Consider the following 25,230-nt stretch of genomic DNA (forward strand, 5'->3'; position numbering starts at 1 on the left):
ATTGTCATTTCTTTTAACTTTAGAATCCAACCTACTGTAGGTAAACTGATGCAAAATGTCACTCTTGTATGAGGATATTAATGAAATTATAATTAATCTCTTTTACCAAATTCTCACATCTTTTCATTTGATTAAGAAGAAACTTGTGAAAACAAAATTGGCTCCATGTAAGTCCTGTGCCTTATGTCTGCAGATTAAGGACAAATGTACAAATTTTAGGGCAAGGGTGTAAATGGAAGCCCTTATACAAGTGTCTAAATATTTAAAAGGCATAAACCAAACTAATTAACTGATAAGTAAATATGTTCTATCCTATAACCCTCACATTTATATCTGCATAGTGACTTGGTAAATTCAAATGAAAATTGTTGCACTCCTTGGAGGGCCACGCCAGAATGTGTTGGCGTGGGGAGAGCATTTGTACCCCAGCCCCGGCCCTGGCCCTGGCCCGCTCCTTTTCTCTCCCACACCTACCTCCATCCCTCAACTTTATGAGACTCGAGCGCTCCCATGTAGCCATCCTGGGAGAAGATCAAACTCCACACCCCTCAAAATACCCACCTCTGGTTTATTCTTGTGCACACCAGTGGTGTGGTTCACCTTCAGAAGAACAGACCTGAGGAAGAAGCAGCTCACAATCCTTGAAGTGAGCGCCAGTCATTGGGGCAGAGAATTCCAGAGTCCCTAGTACCCAAAGCATAGTCTACGGTTAGGGGTGGGCTACCACGCAAGGAGAGGAGTGAAGCTAGAGAAAGGCTCTCTAAAGCGTGGGTCCCAAAGCAAGAGCACTCTTGCCCAGGTCTAAGGGCAGCACAGAGTCCATGCGTCCGAAAGGATTCTTAAAGAGACAGACATCCGCTTTGGCCACCTCCTTTGAGACAACTTCACACACACACACACACACAATCACTCACACACATTCCCACTCTCCCAAGCTGAACTAGAAGCTGTCTTCTCCCCTTCTCCACAGCATTTATCACGTCATATAATAATTGTGCTTGATACTGTGTTCAATAAGCTGAATGACTGAATGATATGAATCAATGAATCAATAAATCAGGTACTTATACAAAGCAATCAGATTTATATTTTTCTCCCAACAAATGTCATTGCACACCAGGAGTAGGATTAGGCAGGATAAATCCAACAGAATTAGTACAGAACTGCTTTTTCTCCTCCATCTTATGTTCATCCATGTATTATAGATTATTTGGCATATATTTGTGTTCCTGAATATGCATGCTGTAATTAAATGACTGATTTTCATGAGGACAGTGAAAAAGTAACTGGGTCAATTTCTAGTCACATTTTGTGGCTATTTTTAGAGTATAAAAGATCTAGAAGAAGTCTTAGGAATGACCTAGTTTATCACTTCACAGATGAAGAAACAACATTAGAGTGAACGCAAATCTTGACCAAGGTCACAAAGTAGTCAGTGGCAGAACTAGGCTAGAAGCCAGTTCACCTGATTGCAGTCTTATGCGTTTTCCACTCTCCGTCTGCTGGATCTGCACTTTCCAATACAGCCGCTGCTAGCCGCACATGGCTATTTAAATTTAAATGAAGATTAAATAAAATTTAAAACCCAGTTCCTAACAGTGGCACTAGCCACATTTCAAGTGCTCACTAGCCTTATGTGGTTAGTGGCTACCATACTGGATAGGGCAATAGAGACCATTGCTATCATTCCAGAAAGTTCTGATGGACATTGCTGGTCTAGATAGAAAACAGATCTGAATAGTAGATGAGTATATAGTATAGTCCTAAATTTAAGTCCTCCTTCTGCCGACCGTGGGATATTTAAATGTTAGCAGCTATTGTTTCTCAGCATTGTTGATTTAAGATAGGAAGAGCACTTACACTTTACTCAATAGAAATATTTTTTACTGAGTGTAGTGTAGGGCGAAAGGCTTTTGTGAACCATAAATTTGTTTCCTTTATGGTGCACCAGGGAGGCATGCTTAATCACAGAGGGCAGAGGAAGCCTGTTAATTTTTCTTTCTTTCCGGGTCATTTCCATTTTAGGTTCAGCAATGAGAATTTATTAAATATTTAAAGGAATGGAGTAAGCTAATTTCAGCCCTGGATATCTGGTGAGAGGTGATAAGAGTCTGTTTTGGGACCTAATCAGAATGTAGATTCTCAACTACCTAGATCTGTCTTTAATCTGCTGGTGGTAGTTAATGCTCAATATTTAGTCTTGGGTCCTGGTTTTGTCAAGTGGTGAGAAAAATGTATTACTTCTTTAATTTCCTGAGCTTTAAGAGACCTCCCTTTAACAGGTCCCAGCATCATGATTTCGAGAAATACCAGTAAATAAATCATCCTGGTTTAATATTGTCCCCAAAAAGTCAGCACATGAGATAGAGAAGTCAGAAAGCATGTATTCTTTAAAAAAATAATTACTCCTTTTAAAATTTTTTTCATCAAACATTCATGAATTAATATAATGACATGTCATCTTATTGACAGGCTCTAAATGAGACCTGTTTTGGAGGAACTTCCTGAAATAGAAACTATGGGATGATATTATTGAAACGAAAATCCCAGCTACTTCAACTGAAACAACTGCCTCAAAGCTGGGAACTCTTTCCAGTGATGTAGTTGTGATAGTTTGAACAGTAAAATAATGGAGGAGATCTGAGAAATGTAATTTAACAATTTTTATACTAATTCATTGTTTCAGTTCAGTCAGTAATTATTGATTTGCTAGGCAATGACCTGAGTGCTGAGGATGTAAAATATATGGGCTGAAGAATTTGCTGCCTAGTCAAGTAGATTTTATAAATATGTAAATATATTAAAATACAGCCAGTTAAAATGTGCTAGAGAAACACAGAAGATAAAGACAAGCTCTGTCTGGGGGCAGTGGAGAAGGCTCACAGAGGAAGTGAGTTATAACCACTGAGTCTTGAAGAATGATTAAGAACTTCACACGAAGACTAACAGGAGACTGCTTGGGAAAATAGAAATGATGAAGTGTGACTGACGACAGGGTCCACGAAAGACTCGAAACAAGAGACGAGGCTCCCGGGTCTCAGCACCGTCCTGCTCTTGTTTATGCTGTGTTCCTCCAAACCCAGTTCAACCAAATCATGGGCCTTTACACTGAAAAAACTTCAGCACACTCTCTCATGTTCTAAACATTTCCCAGTTCTTTCTAGTTTGGCATTTCCACACACCGAAGCTATGAAATCTGAATCTTGTAAAACCTTGTTTGAATTACACTCCAGACATACATATAATGGTGGCTAGAGTTTATGCTTCTTGACCTTCGCTCATCAAACATCCAAGCAGAACCTGGAATTTTATATAAGGAGATCTTAAATGAATCTTTCTTAAGTAAGACAAATTTCTGTTTTTTGCTTCAAATTTGCTCTTACTCTTTATAAAACAAGTGTACCTATTTTCTGATCTTGTGATGTATTTGACCAGATTAGTATCTTTCAAAAAGTTATAATTAAAGTCTGTTGCACCAGACCCTTAGGAAAATCTGAAAGTAACATTTTATGACTCCATTAGTGAGATTATGCGTGTTATCATTCTTCCCTATGAAACCAGACTTTAAAACGTATTTTCTTCATTTTGCCTAACTTTTATTGAATCATGGGAAAATTCTTAAAGGGGAAATAATTTTAAATGGCTTAATAATTTGGTGCTTTTATCCTCCCCTTCACAGACGGACCACCTCTTTTTTGTTCCCTGTGCTTTTTTCTTACAGAAGCCAGTTGTATATTCTTGTATCCAGAAATGACCAGCAGCTTTCAGAGCTTCAGGTTTTACTGTTAGCCATCAGGGACGGAACAGGAACTGTGTCCGCCTGCTGCTCACACAGAACATCATTTCCTAATAGCAGGCAACCAGACTCTTGCCTTAAAACACCTCCCAAGAGGCATGCTAAAGGACATTATTTAGAAACTCTGTATCCTGTTTAAGCAATTAATACCTCAATCAAATCTGTGCTAACATCGGTAGTGTCAGAAAAATTCATTAATTTTTTTCCATTCCGTGATCTATCAAGCAAGAGCCTTTTTTAAATTACAAATTTTTTTTTTAGTTTTACAAACCGGAAAGCACAGCCAATGCATAATGTTTATAGAAACATCCATTTCTTAACTGCCTGCTCTGAAGATTAACTTGGGTTGATAATTCTACCTACTGTTTGCCTAATGGCTTTCTGAAGGGCATTAGAGACCTTAAACCTACATCCACAGCCACAACACCATTACTGCTGATGAGACTGTGACTAAGATGATTTTTGCTTTGCTGTTTTAATAGAAGCCAGGAACTGAATTCCTCCACTCACTCTTGCTCTTAGAGGTAATCTAGAGGCTGTTAGAATGACTCTAACAAACACAAGCTTGAAAAATCTTGTCACTCCTGTCTTGAGACACTTTGTCTAAGGTATGAGAAAAACTTGATTTACTTTGTGTATTCATTTATTTATTCTTATAATATTTATCACAATCTAAGTAAATACCCTTGTGCTTACAAGCACTTGCAAGGCCACACAGGCACCCTCTTGGTTCCCCATCCGGATCCCCATCTCTGCTAGCTACCTGTAGCCTCCTCGGCGTTCTTGAACACACTTAGCATACGCCCACCTCTTGGCCCTTGTACTTGCTGTTCTCTTGCCTGGAACATTCCTCCCCCTCCCGTAGGCATGGCTCTCTCCCTGACCTCTTGCAGAGCTATGTCCAGGAGTGACCTTATCACTGAGACCTTCCCTGCCCCCCTAGTTTAAAATACTACCACATCTGCTTCTCCCAAGCCATATCCCCATGTTTACTTTAGCACTTACCACCTGACTGCAACTTTGTACTGGACTTGTTTATTTGTTTACTGTCTTTCTCCATTCACTAGAATGTGAAGTCTGGGGGGCATGCATTTTTGCTCATTTTGTTCACTGCTGTATCCCAGAGCCTAGCCTGACACTCAAAAGCTGTTAAGTGGATGAATGAATGAATGAACTCGAAAGGATTTGCTGAGCAATTACTATCTACCGGGTACTGTGCATGACAAAAGATACTTAGAGCAGAGAAAGAGGTAACCAGATAATTACACTATTGTTGGTACATTCTGTGAAAGGCTGTCATAGGGGTGCTTTGGAGAACAAAAGAAGGGGAGCTTACCCCATGGGTGGGGGTGCTGAGCTCTGAATTATGGAATGGGTGAAGGAGAGAATACGAGAGGAAAAAGCCCGTTGTAGGAACAGAGAGCTCGAGGTGCAGAGGTGCAGAGTTGTGAAAGTGTAGCTTATGGGTGAACTGAAGCTGTTACAAAAGCCTGGACTTTCCCAAAAGCTCTGGAAAGTCATTGAAGGATCTTTCAACAGAGGAAGGGATGAACCCATTATCCTTTTAGGGAGCTCCCTCAGGCAGCACTGTGCAGAAAGAACAGAAAGAAACTAAAAGCAGAGTAGCCCTTAGGTGGGTGTCACACTAGCTGGGTGGGAGAGAAGAGGGTTTGAACATTGCAATGCAGCTGAAGAAGAGGCTGGACTTGAGGGATGTTCTTGAGGAGCTATCTGGACGTGGGGCAGGAGGAGCGAAGGGTCCCCCTCAGGCCTGAGTACATGCTTTTGGTAAAGGCAGTCATCAATGGGGACTATCATATTTCTTTCACTTACTTGCTCATCATGTTCTACTTAATATTTTACATGATCTTTAGAAATGGAATCTAGCAGGGGTTGGGGAAAATAGGAAAGAAATCAGTGCACTATGTAATTTCTTACTTGTTAACAGTTTTTAACTTAACCTTGCATAGCTCTCCATGGTCTTTTCTGAAAGATCAAGAAAACTTGGTATAAAAGTTTATCTGCAGATAACTGATACTGTTACTCCACACTTAGAATTTTTCAAGGGCTCATTTGGTTTTTATCTTTTGAATAAAGTTCTGTCCATTATGCAAAATCCTTCAGTGAGAAAGTTCATACATTTTACATCACTCAGAACCTACATTGAAATGAGCACACAGTATTTTAAGGTTCAAATTATAGTTTAACCCTTCTGGAGTTAAATATGGCTTAATATGTCAAGATGCTATGTGTTAACGCAGTTTTTAATCTAGAGGCGTACAAAGAAATTATTTTGAAAAATAAAGGAGACCAGATTATTCCCATTTTAATTGCTGGTATACAAAGTATATGCAAATATAAAGGTGTCCACCAAGAAAATGTCTAAGAAAGGAATAATTCATTGATTAATAAGAATGACTAAAAAGATCAATTCTTTGGTTTGAAAAACTATTTGATCCAAACTTAGTAAGTCATGAGGATAACAGCAATGGAATTATTTCAGAAATCTTAGAACACTAGAAAAAATGGACTTTAATTTTAGGAACACCAGGAAGCACTAGTTTGACAAATAAATAATGGACTTAGGACATCCTTCATCCAAGTCATTATTCATAAGGACTTTTGAGCAGGCTGAAAATGTAAATAACTTTAGGAAAGATCAGATAAGCTAGTAAATGGTTCTATGGTGTTTGCCCATCGCTTTATAAATTTATATTTGTCTTAGAAACCACAAAATTAATCAAATGTAGACACCTTAACCAACTGGTAGCAACATACCCTAAGTTCAAAATCAATTTTTGAGCAGTGAAGCCTTCATTTGTAAACTTAAATTTAATGTGCACAATATCACAGTTATATAATGGCGTTGTTAATCTAAGGATACTCAAAACAGATACATATAAGCAAAATCTTGATCAATAAAATAGCTATTTGGTGTGTGTACGTGTGCATGTGTGTGTGTGTGTATGTGTATGTGTATACTTACTCGAATGTGTCTGTACCTTGTATACAATGCTGCTATATTCCCAGTCTCCTCCTGGTAAGGGATGACAGTATCCTTGGCCTACTACCATTTTTCCTGCCATTGAGATCAAAGGAATATATGCACATTTTTTGGTAGCTAAGAATATATCCTCGGCAACATTGTTATGAATAATCCACAAGACATGTATTAACAATTCAAAATTAATGTTATATCTTAAAAACTGCTTATATTTTGGGAGGTTAGCAAAAATCGCAGTCATTCCTAACAGTGAAGAAAAAATTTTATTTTCCTTATAGCTATCCTTTGACTTTCATTAAATATCATGTTAAAATATACAATTAATATAATTTTATGGATTTCAGAGTTATGAGTAGTCTTTCTAAATCTCTGATTTAATGTAATCATGCAACAAAGACCAAATTAGAAAATACCAGATATGTTAGTCTCTAGCTAAAACACTTGATTTAAAATGTGCCCTTCTGCTATAAAAACAAAAATTAAAATTAAAATTAAATAAATAAATAAAATGGAAAAAACAATTTGCCCTTCTTTTTGAACAAAGCATTCCCTTCCAGGGTTATACATCAGTGCGATGAAATATCCAATTTTAGTGCACAGTATTTTTTCAAGGGGCAAAGTTAGGTTTATAATGGGAAACAAATCTTTTTGAATTGAGCATGTACCTTCTCAGTCTAAACATTGAATTAATGTACTTTTCGTTATATAATTTCCTTTCTAACATCAACATTTTAAGAAGTGAAATACTCAAGAGATGCTTGGAAAAATGGAATCATAGACAATGACAGAACCCAAGTCTTGTCTTCACTCTCAGATCTCCTATCACTGAGACTTTCAAACTCTGCCTTTACTCAGCTTACCATTCACTTACCAAACAATTTAGCCAAGTGAGGAAATGATCGAACATGTTTATGTGCTGAGGGGAAGGGACTAGTAGAGAGCAGCAGGCTCTGATATGGTGCAGGGATAATTAACTGGGAAAGGCCCCTGAGGGCGGAGGCAAGGATGGATTCCAGAGTCTACTGGAAGCACTTTCCCTGGACACGAGGAGAGCCTCTTCTTCTGACGGAGGAAGGAAGTCCATGTGGGTTGGAATTGATGAGAGACATGAAGTTGGGGGAATTTTCACCTGCTAGCCTCTGTTTTCTCTGCAAAATCTAAAACAAGGAGAATTTTAAATAGAAGGAGTGAGATGAGTAGGGAGTGTGTCTGACCACACAGATGTGTCAGATAACGAGGTCGTTAAGAAGTTGGTGGGTTGAGTAAATCAGAAAGGAATCTATAAAGGTGGTATTGCCCAGTGCGCCTTCAAGAACCTAAAGCTGATTATATGAAGAAATTGTTAGTCTTCCCCTGAGGATTACAGAATAATTTATGGGGAACAGATTCTCTGAATGTCCCTAAACACTGTTTATTTTTCATTAAAAAATTATGCATGGCCAGTTCTTCCTCTAATGACCACTCTAGTGCTTTATTTAACGTTACAGAGGGTGACTGTCTGGTGCTGATTAACTGAAATGTCACACACGGAAAATAAGCTAGTTGTAGTTAAGTGTAACGGAATAAAGAACTTTTTACAGGAAATGATAGAGTATCTATAACTTTGTTAAAATTTACTAAAATTAAAAGTATTTTTGAAAGAATCAGAAGAAAAGTTCTTAATATTCTTATTTAAAACTATACATGAATAGTCAGAATTATACCTGTATCTCTTTGTGCTCTTTTCCACCATTCCAAAGCTGTACCTTGTTCTAAATAAAGCAAACAGAATCCCACCACTGACATTGTGGTTGAAAAACTGCTCGATCTCAGAACTCCACATTTCCATTTTACGTATAAATATTCCCATTCATCTTCCTGAATATTATATTCCACTCCCCCCCCCCCCCCCACCAAGTATCATAGTTTAAGCAACAGCTGACAGCATCTTTTGTTCCCTTTTCTGGTACACACTAGATGCCACAACTGACCTTGGCGTCCGATACTTTGTAAACAAGTTTTTGTGCAGGTCAATTGGCCACATTTCATAAGAGGAAGAATAGAGCAAAACATGTTTCTTTGTAATGCTGTTCAATTATTTCCTCTACCAATCCGCTGACTGAAGTTTTTCAGGTACGGAAGTCACAGAATGTATCCGTTTGCTGGGAACTGCATTGCATTTTAAGTGCTTCTAGCAGCAACATCTCCAGCCTTCCAAATGAGACTGATATGATGATAGATTTGCAGGTATTTGAAGAAACAGATGCACTGGAACAGCAAAGATTCTTTATTGTTTTAAAGGAAAAATCAGAATCCTACTGCATATGCTTAATGTTCTTCAAAAAAGAACAAGAGAGAAGAAAAGACCCTTTGTGTACTTCCAACAGAAAATTTTCATTTTCCTTGATGTACAAAACATCAGCATATTTCAGCACAGCGAGGAGAACCCTGCAGGATAGGACAGTTTTAATTGGTCATTTAACTTTAAATGGTTACAATATTATGTTAACTGGATTGTTTTTCTTTGTTTAGGGTCCTCTGGGGCCTCCAGGACAAAAGGTAAAGTATAAACACACTGTGGAAGTAATTTTCCTCCATGGCCTGATGGCCAGCAGGAGAGGCGAGTAGAATTAGCTACTGTAAGCCTTGCTGAAGAGGTCTGGTTTGTGCAATCTGCTTCCTAAAAATATAATCCTATAATGTGGGCCATTAGATTTCTAATCAACTCCATTATAGAAAATCCAATAAATCCAGAGCAGACTCTATTTTTAAGTTGTCTGCCAAATTTGTAGGTTATTGAATTTTTAATTTAAAAACTGGTAAAACAGTGTGACAAAACTCAGAATGTGGAGGGTCATTTGGCATTGCAAGTTGAGTGCATGGCCTGGCTCAAATGTTTGATTAACACATGACCATAAAACTGGCTGGAACAAAAGATGGACTTGTTGCTTGGTGGCTGTATTCCAGTGGCCCGTGAGCGTTTTCCCTCTGCTGAAGTAGCCTGAAAAGTGGCTTCCTGACTCTCATTTCAACGTTTTCCACAGTCATCAGAATTGATCATTGCCTTCTGATGGAGAGGATCCAGCAGTTCTAAAACTGGGTCAATACCGCAGTAGTAAATATATCAATAGCAGGTAGATGGCCCTTTGCCAACCAAATGTCACTAAGTTCCTATTCCCCATTACACTTCCCACCCCACTGTGGGGAAGGGGGTATTTAACCCACAGAAAACTAAAGAAAACAATTGTATTACAACAGGTGGAAAAGTGATTATTCTTTATCTTTGGAATCCATCAAAGATAGAGACTTCTTATCCCCCAAGCACTGGGCATGTGGCATCTGTTGAAACTTGATCCTACAAACCAAGCAAAAGCCAATAGGTTGTGAGACAACTTGAGTGTAGGAACACTTTGTCCTTCGCAATAATGTCTCTATTAAGCTTGGTGTGAAATTGTAAAGCTACTCTAATCCACATGCAACTGGGGTAAAATTACTGCCTCGGGCTTCAGGAAGTCCTTTAATGACCCACTCGATATAACCAGAGAGCACTGAGGAACTGGCCGTCTCAAGTTGTTTTGCATATAATGACTATATTTTTAATAGATTTTACTTTTTAGAGCAGTTTTAAATTTACAATTACTAATTTTTTAAAACTTTTTCCATGATTATTAAAGAAATTTAATATCATCCATCTATTAAGAAAAATATGTTTTCCAGTGCTAGACTAAGAATAAGCACTTTCTATTTAAAAATAGTTTCTCCAGAGCCTAAGAAGGAAGTGTACCAAGGGAAATGACATCACTATTTGAAAAATTTGTTTATATTTCTGTGTCCAGTTAAATGTCACCGATTTTCCCAGGTAGCAATCGGCTCTCTTGTTCTCAGCCCACCCCGCCTACGTCCGAGCATTCGGAGTCACCCCAGTGCGCATGTGCACGTCTGAGTGCGCGCCCGCGCACACGCACTTACCTTAATATTTTATGTACCCAAGTTGTGTTGTTCCTAGTCAGTGTTTAACATTTGTAACGTCTTTTCTATCTACCTTGGAAGACGTATTCACACTCATGTAGCTTAAACGTACTCCCCGAAAGTCCAGGGGGAAATGCTTCAAATACAGCAAATCCGAGTTTACAACATGGCTCCCTTATTTGACTAACTGTGGAACAAAGGGTGGTTATTTTAATTACCTTTTGTTTTATGGCATTTAAACTCATGAAATTCAAGACGTACTGCTACTGCTGGGCTTTTTCCAGATGGAGGTAGGCCTATTTATTTCTTAAAAGCACCCAAACTTAGAGCCATGTGGCCCTCTGATAGCTATGGATCTCAATTTATGCTGTGGATTTCTTTAAAATCATATTAGGGTTAAGTGGATATTTAGAAACATGGTTAAATTTAACTCCATAGTTTCTGGGAAAGGTTGATGGATCTGCCTACAGTGTTATATATTTGAACACAGTGGATAAGGTCTGAAAAACAGCCTCCCAGACATGTTATAGCAAGGTAACGTTATGGCTAACATAACTAATACAGTTTACCTTTAGAATTGAAATATTTTGTGATTATGATATCAATTTAATTTAATCATATGTCTCCATAGGGTTCTGTTGGAGCACCTGGAATTCCAGGGATAAATGGGCAAAAGGTGAGTTCTATGGAATACAGTATTTTTGATCATTTGGAGAGGATTAAAATCACAAAATTATTTTAGTCAGTAATGTTAATAAAAAGATTATGTGGTTATAAAAACACTACATATGGGCCCGACCTATGGCAAAGTGGTTAAAGCTCTGCATGCTCCACTTCGGTGACCCAGGGTCATGGGTTCAGATCCCAGGCTTGGGCATACTCCACTCCCTAGCCGTGCTGTGCAGGTGTCCCACATACAAAGTAGAGGAAGATTGGCACAGTTGTTCGCTCAGGGCTAGTCTTCCTCAAGCCAAAAAAAAGAGGAGAGTTGGCAACAGATGTTAGCTCAGGGTGAATCTTCCTTAGCAAAAAAACAACAAAACAAAAACAAACCCCACTACATATGCTTTTGAAATAGAGAGAAATTATGGTGCAAATGATGAGAATGTTAAAATTAGTTTAATTTTTAAAGATGCATTATGTAGTCAGAAACTCTTGGAAAATTTTCCCTTTTATTTTGGTCAGTTATATATGAGATACAACTACCTTTCTCATAAGTTTACATGGAATAGACAGAATGCTGTGTTTAACATTAATTGTGATAAATAAAATGACCTCTAGCTTATCCTTGTTGTGATGAAAGTAATATGTATTATTTCTTTTGTTAACAAAAGTTATTCTTGTAGAGTGGGTAGCCCCGTGACCTAGTGGTTATTTCAGCACACTCTGCTTTGGTGGCCCAGGTTCAGTTCCTGGGTGCAGACCTACACCACTAGGAGGCGGCCATGCTGTGGCGGCTACCCACGTACAAAATAGAGGAAGGTGGGCACAGAGGTTAGCTCAGGGCGAGTCTTCCTCAAGCCGAAAAAGGAAGATTAGCAACAGATGTTAGCTCAGGATGCATCTTTCTCAGCAAAAAAAAAAAAAGTTATTATCATAGAGGGAATCTATTGGAATCTTCTGAATCCAGAAGCATTCTCTTTTTCCTGTTAAGCAAAATTAGGAGTTAAGTAGACTTGCCAGGCTCTGGTAGTACACTTTTACTGGACTGTTAATAACAAGGAGAAAAAAGTAAAAGAAAACCAGCCCCACAGCTCTACGTAGACATACCCTTGTGCGTGTGCATGTTTACACCTGCAGCCTACTTACCAGTTGGACAAAGCCTCTGGCTTTGGTGGGTCTGGTGTTCTGTGCTCCCCAGCAGTCCTGACTGCTCCTCCGTCTGGAACCCTACAGAGACCAGGAAAGCCATGGTGGCTGCGAACGAGCCGCCAGCTGGGCCAGTCCACAGAACCAGGGAGCCGAGCCAGGCATTTCCCGTCTTCCCCACAGCTTTGGGACTGGCCCTTTGAAATCCTGCGACCCGTTGGCTTGTCTTCCCAGAGGATTTTAAATCCACGCACTCTGAGTTGAATTCTGAAATCGTAAGGAGCCCAACCATTATAGACAGAATAGATCTTAATAAATGCACATCCATTTGCTTTGCAAATCCTGGTAAAGAGAAAAGATTAACTTTCTGTTTAGAACATTGCAGATCATGGAGGAAAACAAGCAAAAATGAGAAAGTGTATTCATTCTAAGATGGATTTGAAAAGTATGTAAATTAAGGTAATATATGGAAGGGACAAAATGTGGATAGAACATAAATATTTTTAACATTGGTGAAAACAAAACTTAGACGCCTAAGGTTAATGTTTTGCCTTTTCTTCTTGGCTTCTTTTCTTTTTTCAACTCTGAGACAATCATGAAAATTTATAGAAGCCTTTAACCTGAAACAAAACAACTTTAAAACTGTCACATATATGTTTATGAAGACTGCATATTCTTTATTTTTGCAAAGGAAATATGCAATTTCCTTAGCAAGAGAAAGGAATGTGACATTTTCTTGTCCTAGTCACCAAGTTTAAATTATGTTTCAAGGAAATAGTTAATATTTGCAGTTTTATGTCTTGTTGTACATCTTTGTGGCATTTTAAAGTGTTTCCTATAAAACTAGGGAAGCTGAATGGTTCACGCCTTTATGAAGGTATCAGCAAAATGTAGTTTAAGATTGTTTTTCCTACTCCATGGAACTTAACCTAAAAGTTTGTGTATGAAATTTCTCTTAATCCTAGTCGTTATCTAACATTTGTAATATTTGCTAAATCATCTTTAGGAAAAGAAAGTACAAAAAATGCATCCCCTTCACTGAAACGGCAGGTCATTTAGACAGTAAAAACACAGTTGGAAAAAGAGTAATAATTCTATTCTTAGAGCATATGAAATGTGTCTTGGATCTCTAGAATTTGTTTTTGTAAGAAGAGAGCTTACAATGACATAATCTTTTTAAAAAGCACCTGTCTTTAAATTATCTTCAGAAAACATTTTTTTCACATTAATTTCACTTTTTCCAAAGAAATACTTTTGATGCTTAGAAAATAGTTTTCAGAAAATGGTTAAGATATTTGATTTCTAAGCCATCAGAAATACAGCAAATAACAACTAGAAAATAAAAAGATTTTATAAGATTTTTTATCTTATAAAAAAGAAAGACAACTAAACCATTTTAAGAAAACATTTTGTTTATTTTCCGCTAGAAATTTTTCCATCCATTCAAATTGACAAAATTGGTGATTCGCCTTGGCCAATAAACTTGGTGGTGACATTTTTTTTACACTATTTTGTTTTAAATATTGGTTGTCTTGACTGCTAATCTGAATATTTCTCATTTTTGTAATGCTCTTCCAATTCTTCAGATTGTATTAGGAAAAAAGACTTACATGAGCAGTAACATGGCATTAAACTCCAATCTAGCTCCTTCTCTCGTCACAGTCTATGAAGGGCTGCTGAGCATCCTTCTGTGAGAAGTGGGAGGCAGTGTGGTACGGAGGAAAGAGTATGGACTCTGTAGTCAGAGAGAGGGAATGCTTCAAGTCCTTGTTCTCATTTGCACAAGTTACTTAACTTTTCTAAGGCTCAGGTGCAAAATATAAATATAGACCTTGCAGCGTTAACTAGATAAGGTCCCTAAAGAGAACGTAATATAACAGGTGCTCAATAAATGTTACCTAGTATCTGTAGTAGTGTTAGCACACCTGGAGAGTTTCAGACCTAGGTTCACCTGCAGGCAGGGAGCAGAAGCCAGTTGAATTCATGAAAGGAAGAAAATGAGTATGCAAAATTCCACAAGAAGGTAAATTGTTTCTCTGTCCCCTGGCACTCTCTCCACTCTCCGACAGACTCTCAGAGCGCTGTCCTGGAGTGAGATGCTCTGTGTTCACCACCTCCTGTGCAGCCTCTGAAAGACTCTTTTCCTCTCTGGGCTCAAGGTGGCTTCGCCTGAAAAATGAGAAAGGGGGCTGTGCTAATTTATCTGTAGGTCTCTAAGAGATACCACAAAAGGCACCCATGTCTCATTTCCAATTTGGCCAGCTTTGAGCATCCTCTGTGCCCAATTCTGAAAGCTGTTGTTTCCATAATTTGGACTTGTTTCCAACAGCTGAAGCACTTAGGGCAGATTTGATGCTAAGTCTTACCTGAAAACGTGAAATGTTGCCCTCTTCCTCTGTGGCTAATTATATTGGACACAGAAGTTTTGTAATTCTCATGAATATATCTTGTTAGTTTAAAAGTATAATTAACATTTTATTGGTGCTTCATGATTCATTCTCCCCCCACACAAAGAGATGTATATCTGAGCATTTGTCAATTAAACCTACTTTGCAGATATACTGGAGAAGTGGGGACTTTTTAAAATAATTTTGTAGGGCTGGCCCCTTGGCTGAGTGGTTAAGTTCCTGTGCTCTGCTTCAGTGGCCCAGAGTTTCACCAGTTAGGATCTGGGCACAGACATGGCACTGCTTATCAGGCCATGCTGAGGGGGCGTCCCACATAGCAGAGCCAGGAGGACCCACAATTAGAATATACAACTATGTACTGGGGGGCTTTGGAGAGAAGAAGAAAAAGAAAAAGATTGGCAACAGATGTTAGCTCAGGGCCAATCTTTGAAAAAAATTAAAATAAAATAAAATAATCCTTTTGACAAAATAAAAATAAATAAGATAAAGAGTAAAGAATCCTTTGACAAAATAAATTGCTTCTACAATTTTTGTTTTAAAATCTCAACTCTTAATAGGTGTTACTAGAACTCTATATTTTTCTACTCTTTCCACATTTTCACATTAATTGGCATCTATAAGAATAAATCATCGTAATGACAATTTATTTGAATAGCAGTCAGCGCCCAGCACTGTGCGAATGCCATGGAAGAGGAGGTCTGGGGACAGAGACAGGCTGCCTCATAAGTCTCATTTATGTAGCCCTTAGACCACATCCTTGTCTCTTTGTTACTATAAAAATAATGTTAAAGATTTTCAAGATTAAAAACAAATTATTTTGTCTAAGCAAGCTAGAATTTCTCTGAGGCTCCAGAGTCATAGGGATTGTTTCTAAAGCAAAAGATAAATATCAGATGATCTTTTCATGTATTTTTCAAGTGTTTTCTAGAATTTATTATTTTTAAAACTTCAAAATATAGTATAAATGAAAAATTGCTATTAGTCTATCATCTGTGTATCTGTCCCAGATAGCTATGTGATTTTTAAGTGACATTAAATTTTAATTGGTTTATAGTCATGGTATTTAGAGTTCTTTTTCATCCCTTCTCCGTGGGTCTCACAGTTCTTCACTGACATTAATCCTCACAGCGTACTTCTAATGGCATTTTTATTATAAATATATTTAGAGAGCAGATAAATTGAAGCTCTGAGTCTTCCAAAGGTCAAGCTGTTTATTCAAGCCCATACAGTGGGGTATACAATGAGCTCAGTATTTTTTACTCTTGATTCACTTACTGTAACCATGAAATATGCGCTCTTTTCTTTGGCTACCTTGACTCTATCATTAGACAGTCAGAATTAAATTCCTGAAGGATTTGACTTTGTTATAGTTCTGCTTGTTTTCTGGTTAGTTAGCTCAAATTTCCTGTAGCAGAATTTACCCAGTGATGTCTTACCCAATACATGTAGGACTTTTCGATTTTAGACTTTAAGAAAAGATATTTGGAATAAATGAAGTGGTTGTTTTCTGATTCCAGACTAAGTAATTGTTCTGGGGAAGTATCTTATAGCAATTCAATCCTTTTGCAGGTTAAAGTTGAGAACAAAATTGTTTTTATTAATTTTTCTATCTGTTACAGTTAGCAGTTGTGTACATTAGAATTCAAGAATACATGATTGTTTTCTCTCTAGTAACTATAATCATAAGATGTGTTCTTTCTTCTTAAAGAAACGTCATCGTTTTCCTAATACAGAATATTTCGTATGGTCAGATCACCTCATCCTTGAGGGTGATTCATACATTCTCAGACAGTTTTGTATGCAAGCTTACTCTTAAAGAGACTTTTCACTCAATTTTACTTGTTAAGTGGAACACATGATATTTCTATTCTTTCCATAATTAACTTTAATTTCCTTTAGAGAGGAATAAAAAGTTAATTGAAAGAGGTAATTTAATGCTGGCTTGAAATAAAACCATTATAATAAGATTTTTTTAAACCACTTTCCCCCGACTTCATTTAGGCATGTTACTATAAAGTTTGATGCTAGTTATCGTTCTGCTAAACAAAAATATTGGGAAAGGGGATTGATGGGGAAAGGGAGGTGAGAGGGAGGGAACTGCTCATAGGCTGTCACCAAACAAAGAAACAACAAGGCAAGTGTGTTTGAATGAATTATGACATCATCAAGTCCACTTATTTTCCTTTTTAATTGAAAAGACACTGTTTGTCAAGGGGATCACAAAAGTACTGATTTACTAGATCTGATTAAATTGCCTGCGTAATCTGAGAAAGCTTTTTGAAAAAACTTCCCTTAAATGTATCCATTGATTCACTTACTGATTTCTTCTGCCATCCTTTCAGCCCTTACTACCAAGTGCCACGTACCACCTGAGCACTGACATTCAAGCTGTCTCTGCCCTCGTGGAATTTCCAGCCTAACTGGGGACAGGGACGTTAAATGAACAGTTATACCAGAAATCTGTTAAATTACAGTGCTGTTAAATACCACGGTGGGGAAGCACGGGGCAGCCTGGCCTGGTGCTGAGGGTCAAGGAATGCTTCCCTGAAGACGTAACTTTAGCTGAGACTTGAAAGATGGGCAGCAGTTGGCAAGGAGAAGTGAGACTATCGCTATGTTTCTGTACTTACAAATTAAATTATGGACAACCTTGGTCTTAGAATTCTGTTTCTAAAACACCATATTGTTAACCACTACAGGGTTTTGTATTCATCATTGATTCCTTTTGCTCCAAGTTTCTAACCACTAAAATATTAAATCAATATTAGCACAAAACTCGTTCTTGTATCATTAGCTCTCATCTCTAAATGATACTCTTGAATTTGAAATTTGTATTAAAAATAAGGCTGCAATGAAATATAACCTTTCGTGACAATCGAAATAGGTTAACTTTTACCCAGTTCCATTCATTTGACGCCAGGCCCCATTGCCAAGGGGACAGTAATGATGATCTAACTGTGAAATAGCATTGATGGGGTTAATTTATGAGAAATGGAATTTCTTTCAGGATCCTCATCTGTCTTCTCTGCCCAGTGCAGAGAGTAGAAGAGTATACGGTGTCTAGGAATTACTGACGTTTATTCATTGTTTGCTAACCGTCAGGCACTGCCCTAAGTGTTGTATGCGTATTGGCTTCTTATTCCTCACAGCAATCCTAGGAAGTGGGTGCCAGTCTTATCTCCATTTTATTAATGAGGAAACTGAGCACAGAAAGGGTAAATATTTCACCCAGGGTCACCCAGGTCCTCGTGGCAGAGCTCAGCTTCAAAGCTAGGCAGTCTGCTCCCGCTGCAGGGTGTGGACTTCAAGTTCAAAATATCCCAGCTCTGCTCTGCAGTATCTGTGTGACCCCAGACAAGGTACTCACCTTCTCTGAGCCTTAGTGTCTTCATTGTCAAGTGAGGACTGTCATATTTACTTCAAAGTTTAATCAGAGAAAATAAAGGAAATAATAAATGTAACTTTATTAAAAGATGTCATTAAATCAGAACAGTTTTCCTCTTTGAATTGGAGGCATTAATAACTCCATGACTCACAAACCTCCTGGGTGTGTAAGTGAATGTTAATAAGAACTATTATCTCTTTCTACTACTCTTTACTGATCTTTAGAATTCTTCTAGTTGGACATAACATCATTTACCATTTCTGTCAATAATTAGACACATTCTCTTTCCAAAAGAAAAGAATACTTTATCATACAAAGTATACATGGCTTTTTTATTAAGAACTATACTTTAGGAAAGTAGAAATTAGCTGAGTTTTTAAACTTCAAAAACTGATATCAAGAGCACAGTTTTTAAAAGGAAGGTGTTGTTGGTCCTATAACTTGAACGTCCGGCACAAATGCAGCTTCAGCTCGCTGTACTCTGACAGCTAAACCAAGGCACAGAGAGCCCCAGTTCTTTCACCTCACTGTCTTCCACGATGCTGCCTTCATCCTAATTTCTGCTTTCCTTTTGGCTGTGAGGTGGCTGTCAGTAATGCCTGGGGCTTCATTCTTTCCTACCTGCATCCAGAGATGGATGAGCCTCTCTCTTCAAATATCCAGCAGAACTTTTGAGTCCCTTTGTAGTTGGATACACACGGTCACAGCCTCTCACTTGGTCCCTTGCGAGGGGATGTCAGATGCTGATAAGCTCTTGCCACTGCACTTTCTTTTCTGGCAGCCCCAGTCACAGGGAAAGTTGCAATAAACACTGATTATCTAATTTAGAAGAGATTCTTATAAGGCCAGGGAGCTGAACAACCATGCTGTGTCTGACTTAGCCCGCTCCCAATGGACTCCTCCACTTTCCATACCGGCTTCATCCATTTGGATATTTTGTCTTCCTAAAACATAAGCCTTTATTCTTAATCGTTTTTTCCATAAGAGTACACACAGAGAACACTTTGTTTGATGTACAGAAAGGAGATGTACCACACGTGGCCTCATGGGCTCTGGCTGGTTTTGGCTGATGTTTGTACCTTTCGTAAGTTGTTTAAGAAGGAAATACTGCCTAGTGTTTCCCGAAGACCCCGGCAAGCAGTGCTGCTCTTCCAGCCTCCTTTGTCCCCCTTGTGGTGTCGCCCTCCCAGTGAGGGAGGAGTCTGTAGGGCCGAGGAGATCTGCCACTCAAAGCCCGGTCTCCCCACTTCTGGAGCATGTCCCAGGTGATCTAGACCCAGGAATCCTGCCTCAGCTTCCCTGAGTCTGCTTCCGGTGCCTGTTTTGGCCTCTTCCCCAGGTCCACATTCCCAAGGGTGGGCCACACAGCTGGTGTGTGCACCCCTAAACCTGTGGGTGGCCTTGGAGCAGCTGTGGCGGGGAGCTGTGGGCAGAGTTACGGGCCGCTCACACACAGCCCCAAGGCTCTCCCTGATGGACAGTAGGAGTGGGATTGGGAAGAGAAGGGGGATGTCAGCAGGGGCGTGGGACGGAGTCCTCTGTGTGTCCTCCTGCCTGGACCTTCCAATTCCAGGGGTGCGCTCAAGGCAGATAGTTCTTCTCATTTGTATAAATTTCCCCCAAATAAACTCAGTTTAGCTATTTTCTGTGACCCCTAAATTCCTAGTTACCTCTCTGCATTTGAATTTTTGTTCAAATTATATTTTGTACATTTCTGTCTATATTAACAGTACAAAAAACTACAATAAAAAATGTTACCAGCAGACTTATTTTTGAAATAGTCCATACCATAGTATTTTTGTTACAACTATCATATTTTCTTACATTAAATTTTTAGACCTTTGTACTTTAAAAAAAAGCATAGTGGGGGCTGGCCCAGTGGTGTAGTAGTTAAGTTTGCATGCTCCACTTCAGTGGCCCGGGGTTCACAGGTTTGGGTCCCGGGTGTGGACCTACTCCACTCATCAGGCCATGCTGTAGCAGCATCCCACATACAAAATAGAGGAAGATGGGCACGGATGTTAGCTCAGGGCTAATTTTCCTCAGCAAAAAGAGGAATATTAGCAACAGATGTTAGCTCAGTGCCACTCTCCCTCACAAAAAAAGAAAAATAGATAATGAAGGTTTGGTTACTAAGTTTAGTTATTACTTTAATCAGTTTAAGACCCATTTCAGTAAATTATCTGAAACAGAATATTTTTATTAAGTTCTCGGCTGATAGATCAGTCTATTTTTCTACTAACTAGTGTGCATATTACCAACATGGACAAAGAGATTCCAATGTTAGGGAAGGAATCTGCTGATTGGATAAAGAGGACAAAAGCCCCCTCCAGGGATGCCAGTTCCCTGATGCATAACCAGACCTAATCGCCCAGGCAGAGGGGTTTCTGTCTGCCTTTCGCCGTGTTACAAAGCCTCTGCCTCCAGGAAAGAAGCAGATACAGAAGTACTGGCTGGGTACGCAAATAGGAGCTAAAAACTGCTGGACTGCTCTATGTAAGACAGGTTGAAGCTGAATTCTGTGGATGGTCTAGGAAGGAGGCAAGGTGGGAGGAAGGTGAGATGCACGGGGGAGAAAGGAGAAGCCAAGTTCTGTGATGTGACACCTTCCCAAGGTATTCACTCCGGGACTCACAAAAGGCCTGAGGAGACTGGTCTTCTTGAGGCGACTGCTGAAGGACATACTGACTCATCGGAATCGGTCTGGGGCAAAGCAGAGATGACACGTACGGATGCAATAATTCGAGCAGGGGAGCCCAGTGAGCGGGTCTTGGACTTCCACGACCTGTGAAACTGGGACTGAGCCAGGTTTAATCAGATGTCTGAAGAGCAAGCAGCCTCCTGTGACATCTTTAGTCCAATAACAACAAATAATAATAATAAAACTAAATCTTAATCCTGTAGAGCTGGGAGAAAGCAATCACTTAATCTACCCGCTCACACCACGTAGAGTAAAAGCTGAGCCCAGAGAAGCTCCACAGTTTGCTCTGTGTCACAAGGACCAGAAGTGGAAAGCCTGGGATTAGACTGGAGGCTCCCTTAGGCCACTTTCCTACTTTATGCTAAAATCAAGGAGAAAAAAAAATCATAGAAATGAACGAGTTATTGAGACACAAGTTGCTCAGATAGAAGGAGCCCAAGATGGAGGGTCGGAAGGCCTGGGTTCTAACCTCACGTCTGTTTGCCTCTGGAAAATACCTCCCCGCTCTGAATGAGTTTCTTCGTCTGTCAAGAATGACCTGCTTAGTTCCTTTCAACTAAAAGTATTTCACTGTTTTGTGAGTGCTTCTGCTTAGGGGAAGCAGATGTTAGAGTGAGTTCATGAGGTAAATGATGACTCTTGTGTGCAGTCTGAAAGGGTCTTTGGGGACCTTTGGAGGACGTGATAATTTATATAACCAGCGTTTTCCCCCCACTACTTGCCTTCCACCTGAAGGTGGTGGGTGGGGGGTGAGGAAGGAGAGACAGAAGAGGCGAAACAACTGAATACATGGAACTATTGATAATGGCCCAGTCTCCATACCCACAGCTGGAATTGTCGGGGCCTTTAGTCCACCAGGCAGCCACGCTCCCCTGGCAGGGTCCTGGAGGGGTTCCTGGCAGCCTGCCTTCCCAGGGCTTCTCCCCACACTCATCCCGCCCTTCACTCTGACTCCGTGCTCCTCTGTTCTTCAGTCGTCATGTGTCAGGTGGACCTGAGCCTGACTTGGAGCTGTCACTGCTGGGTTAACATCTCTCCCATCTTTTTCTCGGGGCCCTGCGGTAGCTGAGACAAAGAGCCATCTCCCACCACCATAGTTATGGGTCTTTTCCAGTTTCCCAGTAGAGAAAGCTCTAAGAGCTTCCTGTCTTCCTGTGGCTGTAATGGGTTTGCCTCTCGTACTCGTTCTTTCCTGAACAATTATTACGTGTACGGGACAGTCTCTAGGCACTGTGGAAAGAGTAATAGACAAAATAGACAAAGTTCATATTCTAGTGGTAGTGAGGGGGTGGGGTGGGAAAAGGGTTGCCAAATAAAATAGAGGATGCCCAATTAGATTTGCATTTCAGATAAACAACCCATAATTTTTAATATGACTGTGTCCCATTCAATATTTGGGATATATGTAACTAAAAATTACTTGTTGTTTGTCTGAAATTAAAATTTAGTTAGGTGTCCTATATTTTTATTTCCCAAATCTGGCAATCCTAGTGGGAGAGAAAGAAAAGAAACAAAAAATTATATCTTAGGTGGTAATTAGTGCAATAGAGAAAATAAAGTAAGATAATGGGTATAGGAAGGCAGTGTGGTGGCGTGGGTGGTGGGGTGGTAGAGTGGGTGCTGTGGTGGTGGGTGTGCTGTGGGGCTGGAGTTCCAGGGCAACCATAGAGTAAGGGGACATTTGAGCCCAGGCCAGAGGAGGTGAGAGAGTAAATCCCTGGCCATCTGAGGGAAGGTGGTCCACGAGAGAACCCCAAGTGCAGAGGCCCTGGGCCGGCTCCTGGTTAGCATCTTGAAACAAAGGGGTAATGTGGCTGGAGTGAGTGAGAGGGAAGCAGCCGAAGGTGAGACCTCAGAAGCGGCAGACGCCAGACCACATAGGATGCCTTTGTGAGGGTTCAGCCCTTATTCTGAGTGCCGTGGGATGCCTGAGAGAACTGAGATAAGGAGCCATGTGCCTGGCTTGTTTTTAGGAGAATGTTGGGACAGTGGGTGGCAAGGAGATGGGTTAGGCAGTCACCCCTGGCCAGCTGCGTAGGCTGAGCGAGGCTGACTGCAGCTGTGCCACGTCACACACAAGGCCCTTCCCTCCCTGGCCCTGCAGCAGCCTCTGCTCCAGAGCCTTCCTCCGCTCTCCCCCCAATACACATGCCTCCATCTTGGCGGAGTTCTGTGGCGGGTTTGGACTCCACCCTGTGGTGTCTCCATTCTTAAGTCTCGCTGTGGGTTGCCTTCCGAAGACTGACTGTGCTCCTTCCCTCCTTTTAAAGGCTTTTTATCCCTCGTGTCTTCTAATAATTAAAGAATCTTATAGTTTAAATCAGTGCTATTTAGTAGAAATATAATGAGTGACCCAAATGCAAGCCACATATGTAAATTTGAATTTTCTAGTAGCCACATTAAAAAAAGTTAAAAAAAAGGTAGTATTAATTTTAATAATGTATTTTACTTAATATATCAAAAACTATCATTTCAACATCATATAAATTAATATTTCAAGATTAATAATATTCACATTAATGAGATATTTTACATTCTTTTCTTTTCCTACGAAGTCTTCAAAATTGTATTTTACACTTATATCACTTCTCAAAACCAGGCACATCTCCAGTGCTGAGCAGCCACATGTAGTCAGTGGTACCATTTGAACAACACAGGTTTCAACTCTGTTCATTTGCGAGGTTTATCCCACATCACAGCCTTTGTGGCATGGGAACAGGTGTCAGTGGTTCTAGACTGAAGGAGAACTGGGAAAATTGTCCAGGGAACAAATTGGATCAAAGAATGCGGAACTGAAAACAGTTTTCCATTTAGATTCTAAATACATTGGTGCTAGACATCTTTAAAACGACATATATAGCCAACAGCAAGTAAATTACCAATTTTATGGTTATTTGATGTATTTACTCAGTGTAAAAACCTAATGTGGACTACTCTGATTTCGTTATGGCTGTGGCTCAATTTTCGGTCTTTGATTCAAACTTGTCCTTCTCCTTTGTGCTATTTAGTACCAGGTTGTACATTTCTAAATGTGTGTGTTTTAACCATCATGTCACCAAAGATTTTGCTTCTTTTTGAATGCAATGATTGACATCTGCAGTATATGAATGGGTGGTATTTTCAATTTCAAATATGTGTAGATAACACATGTAGAAAAAACTATTTCCAAGATGTATAGTTCAGCCAGCCAACCACACAAACTCATTGAAAAGATAGCAGAGCTAAAACTGTGATATTATTGGTGTAAACTGAATCTCCCTGAAGTCAAACTTCTTAAACTGGGGGTTCACAGAAGTGTGCAGGAGTCCAGAGAGACAAGGATTTATCTAGAGCATTAATAACACAGGAAGGTTGGGGTTACGATTCTTTATGATTGTGTCATAAAATGCTACATTTCTATAAATTTCCAGGTCAAATATGTTGGTCATTTTGTACCGCCTGCCTTCACACAAGTTCATGTTCACACTTATTTGCCATTAGGGGCTAGTGTGGAAAACTAAACTAACCTAAACTAGAGAGAGAACAAATATGAATGGAGAACAGAGCTGCATCTTCCTGGCTCTGCCCCCAGCAGTTCTATCTGGAACTCCCTGTTGGGGGCCTCACTGCTTTCAAAGGGTCCTCCTCTCCCAAGTGCCATTTACACAATTGCCACCAAGGCCTCTGTGGCCCTGAGCCATAGAAAAGGACACCTCCTCCCCACCGTGACTGTCTGTGAAAGGGGAGAACACCTGCTTCTCTGACCTCACCTTCTGCCATCAGGAAGCAAGGCCCAGACCACCCAGTTTCTTAGAGAGCCATCAGTGACCAACACTGCCTATTTTTAGTCTTTATTTTGTTCCACATGCACACCAACACCATCAACTCCAGAGATAGGAGAGCAACTGTAAGACTGATGCCATGTTATATTCAATATCGCTCTTTCCGTCCACTGCTGGTCCATGTTCCTTGTAGTTATTTTCGCTTCTGTTTGGATGAGTTCTCTGCAAAAATGTAGTACTTAAAGGAAACAAATCTATTTTGGCAAGGTGAATGTGAAATTATATTATGCTAAAAACTGAAAGCTATAACTCATTTTAAATTCCTGTTTCCAGAATGGAAAACAGTTGTGACTGAAGTGATGGCAAGCAATATTACTGCTAAATGACCTATTTCCCTTTAGCACTCAATTTCATAAGA

The 25,230-nt window shown here is 39.7% G+C and overlaps 1 protein-coding gene across 1 annotated transcript in view; it reads left to right on the forward strand.

Annotated features, from left to right (window-relative positions):
• Positions 1-25,230, forward strand: part of COL25A1 (collagen type XXV alpha 1 chain) — a 435,346-nt gene that overhangs the window by 327,632 nt on the left and 82,484 nt on the right. Inside the window, exons 11-12 of the mRNA XM_070611755.1 lie at positions 9,312-9,338; positions 11,380-11,424. Of these exons, the coding sequence (XP_070467856.1) occupies positions 9,312-9,338; positions 11,380-11,424 (72 nt within the window). The remainder of the gene's footprint in view (positions 1-9,311; positions 9,339-11,379; positions 11,425-25,230) is intronic.

Source organism: Equus przewalskii, chromosome 2 (assembly GCF_037783145.1).
Source record: "Equus przewalskii isolate Varuska chromosome 2, EquPr2, whole genome shotgun sequence".
Classification (NCBI taxonomy): Eukaryota; Metazoa; Chordata; class Mammalia; order Perissodactyla; family Equidae; genus Equus; species Equus przewalskii.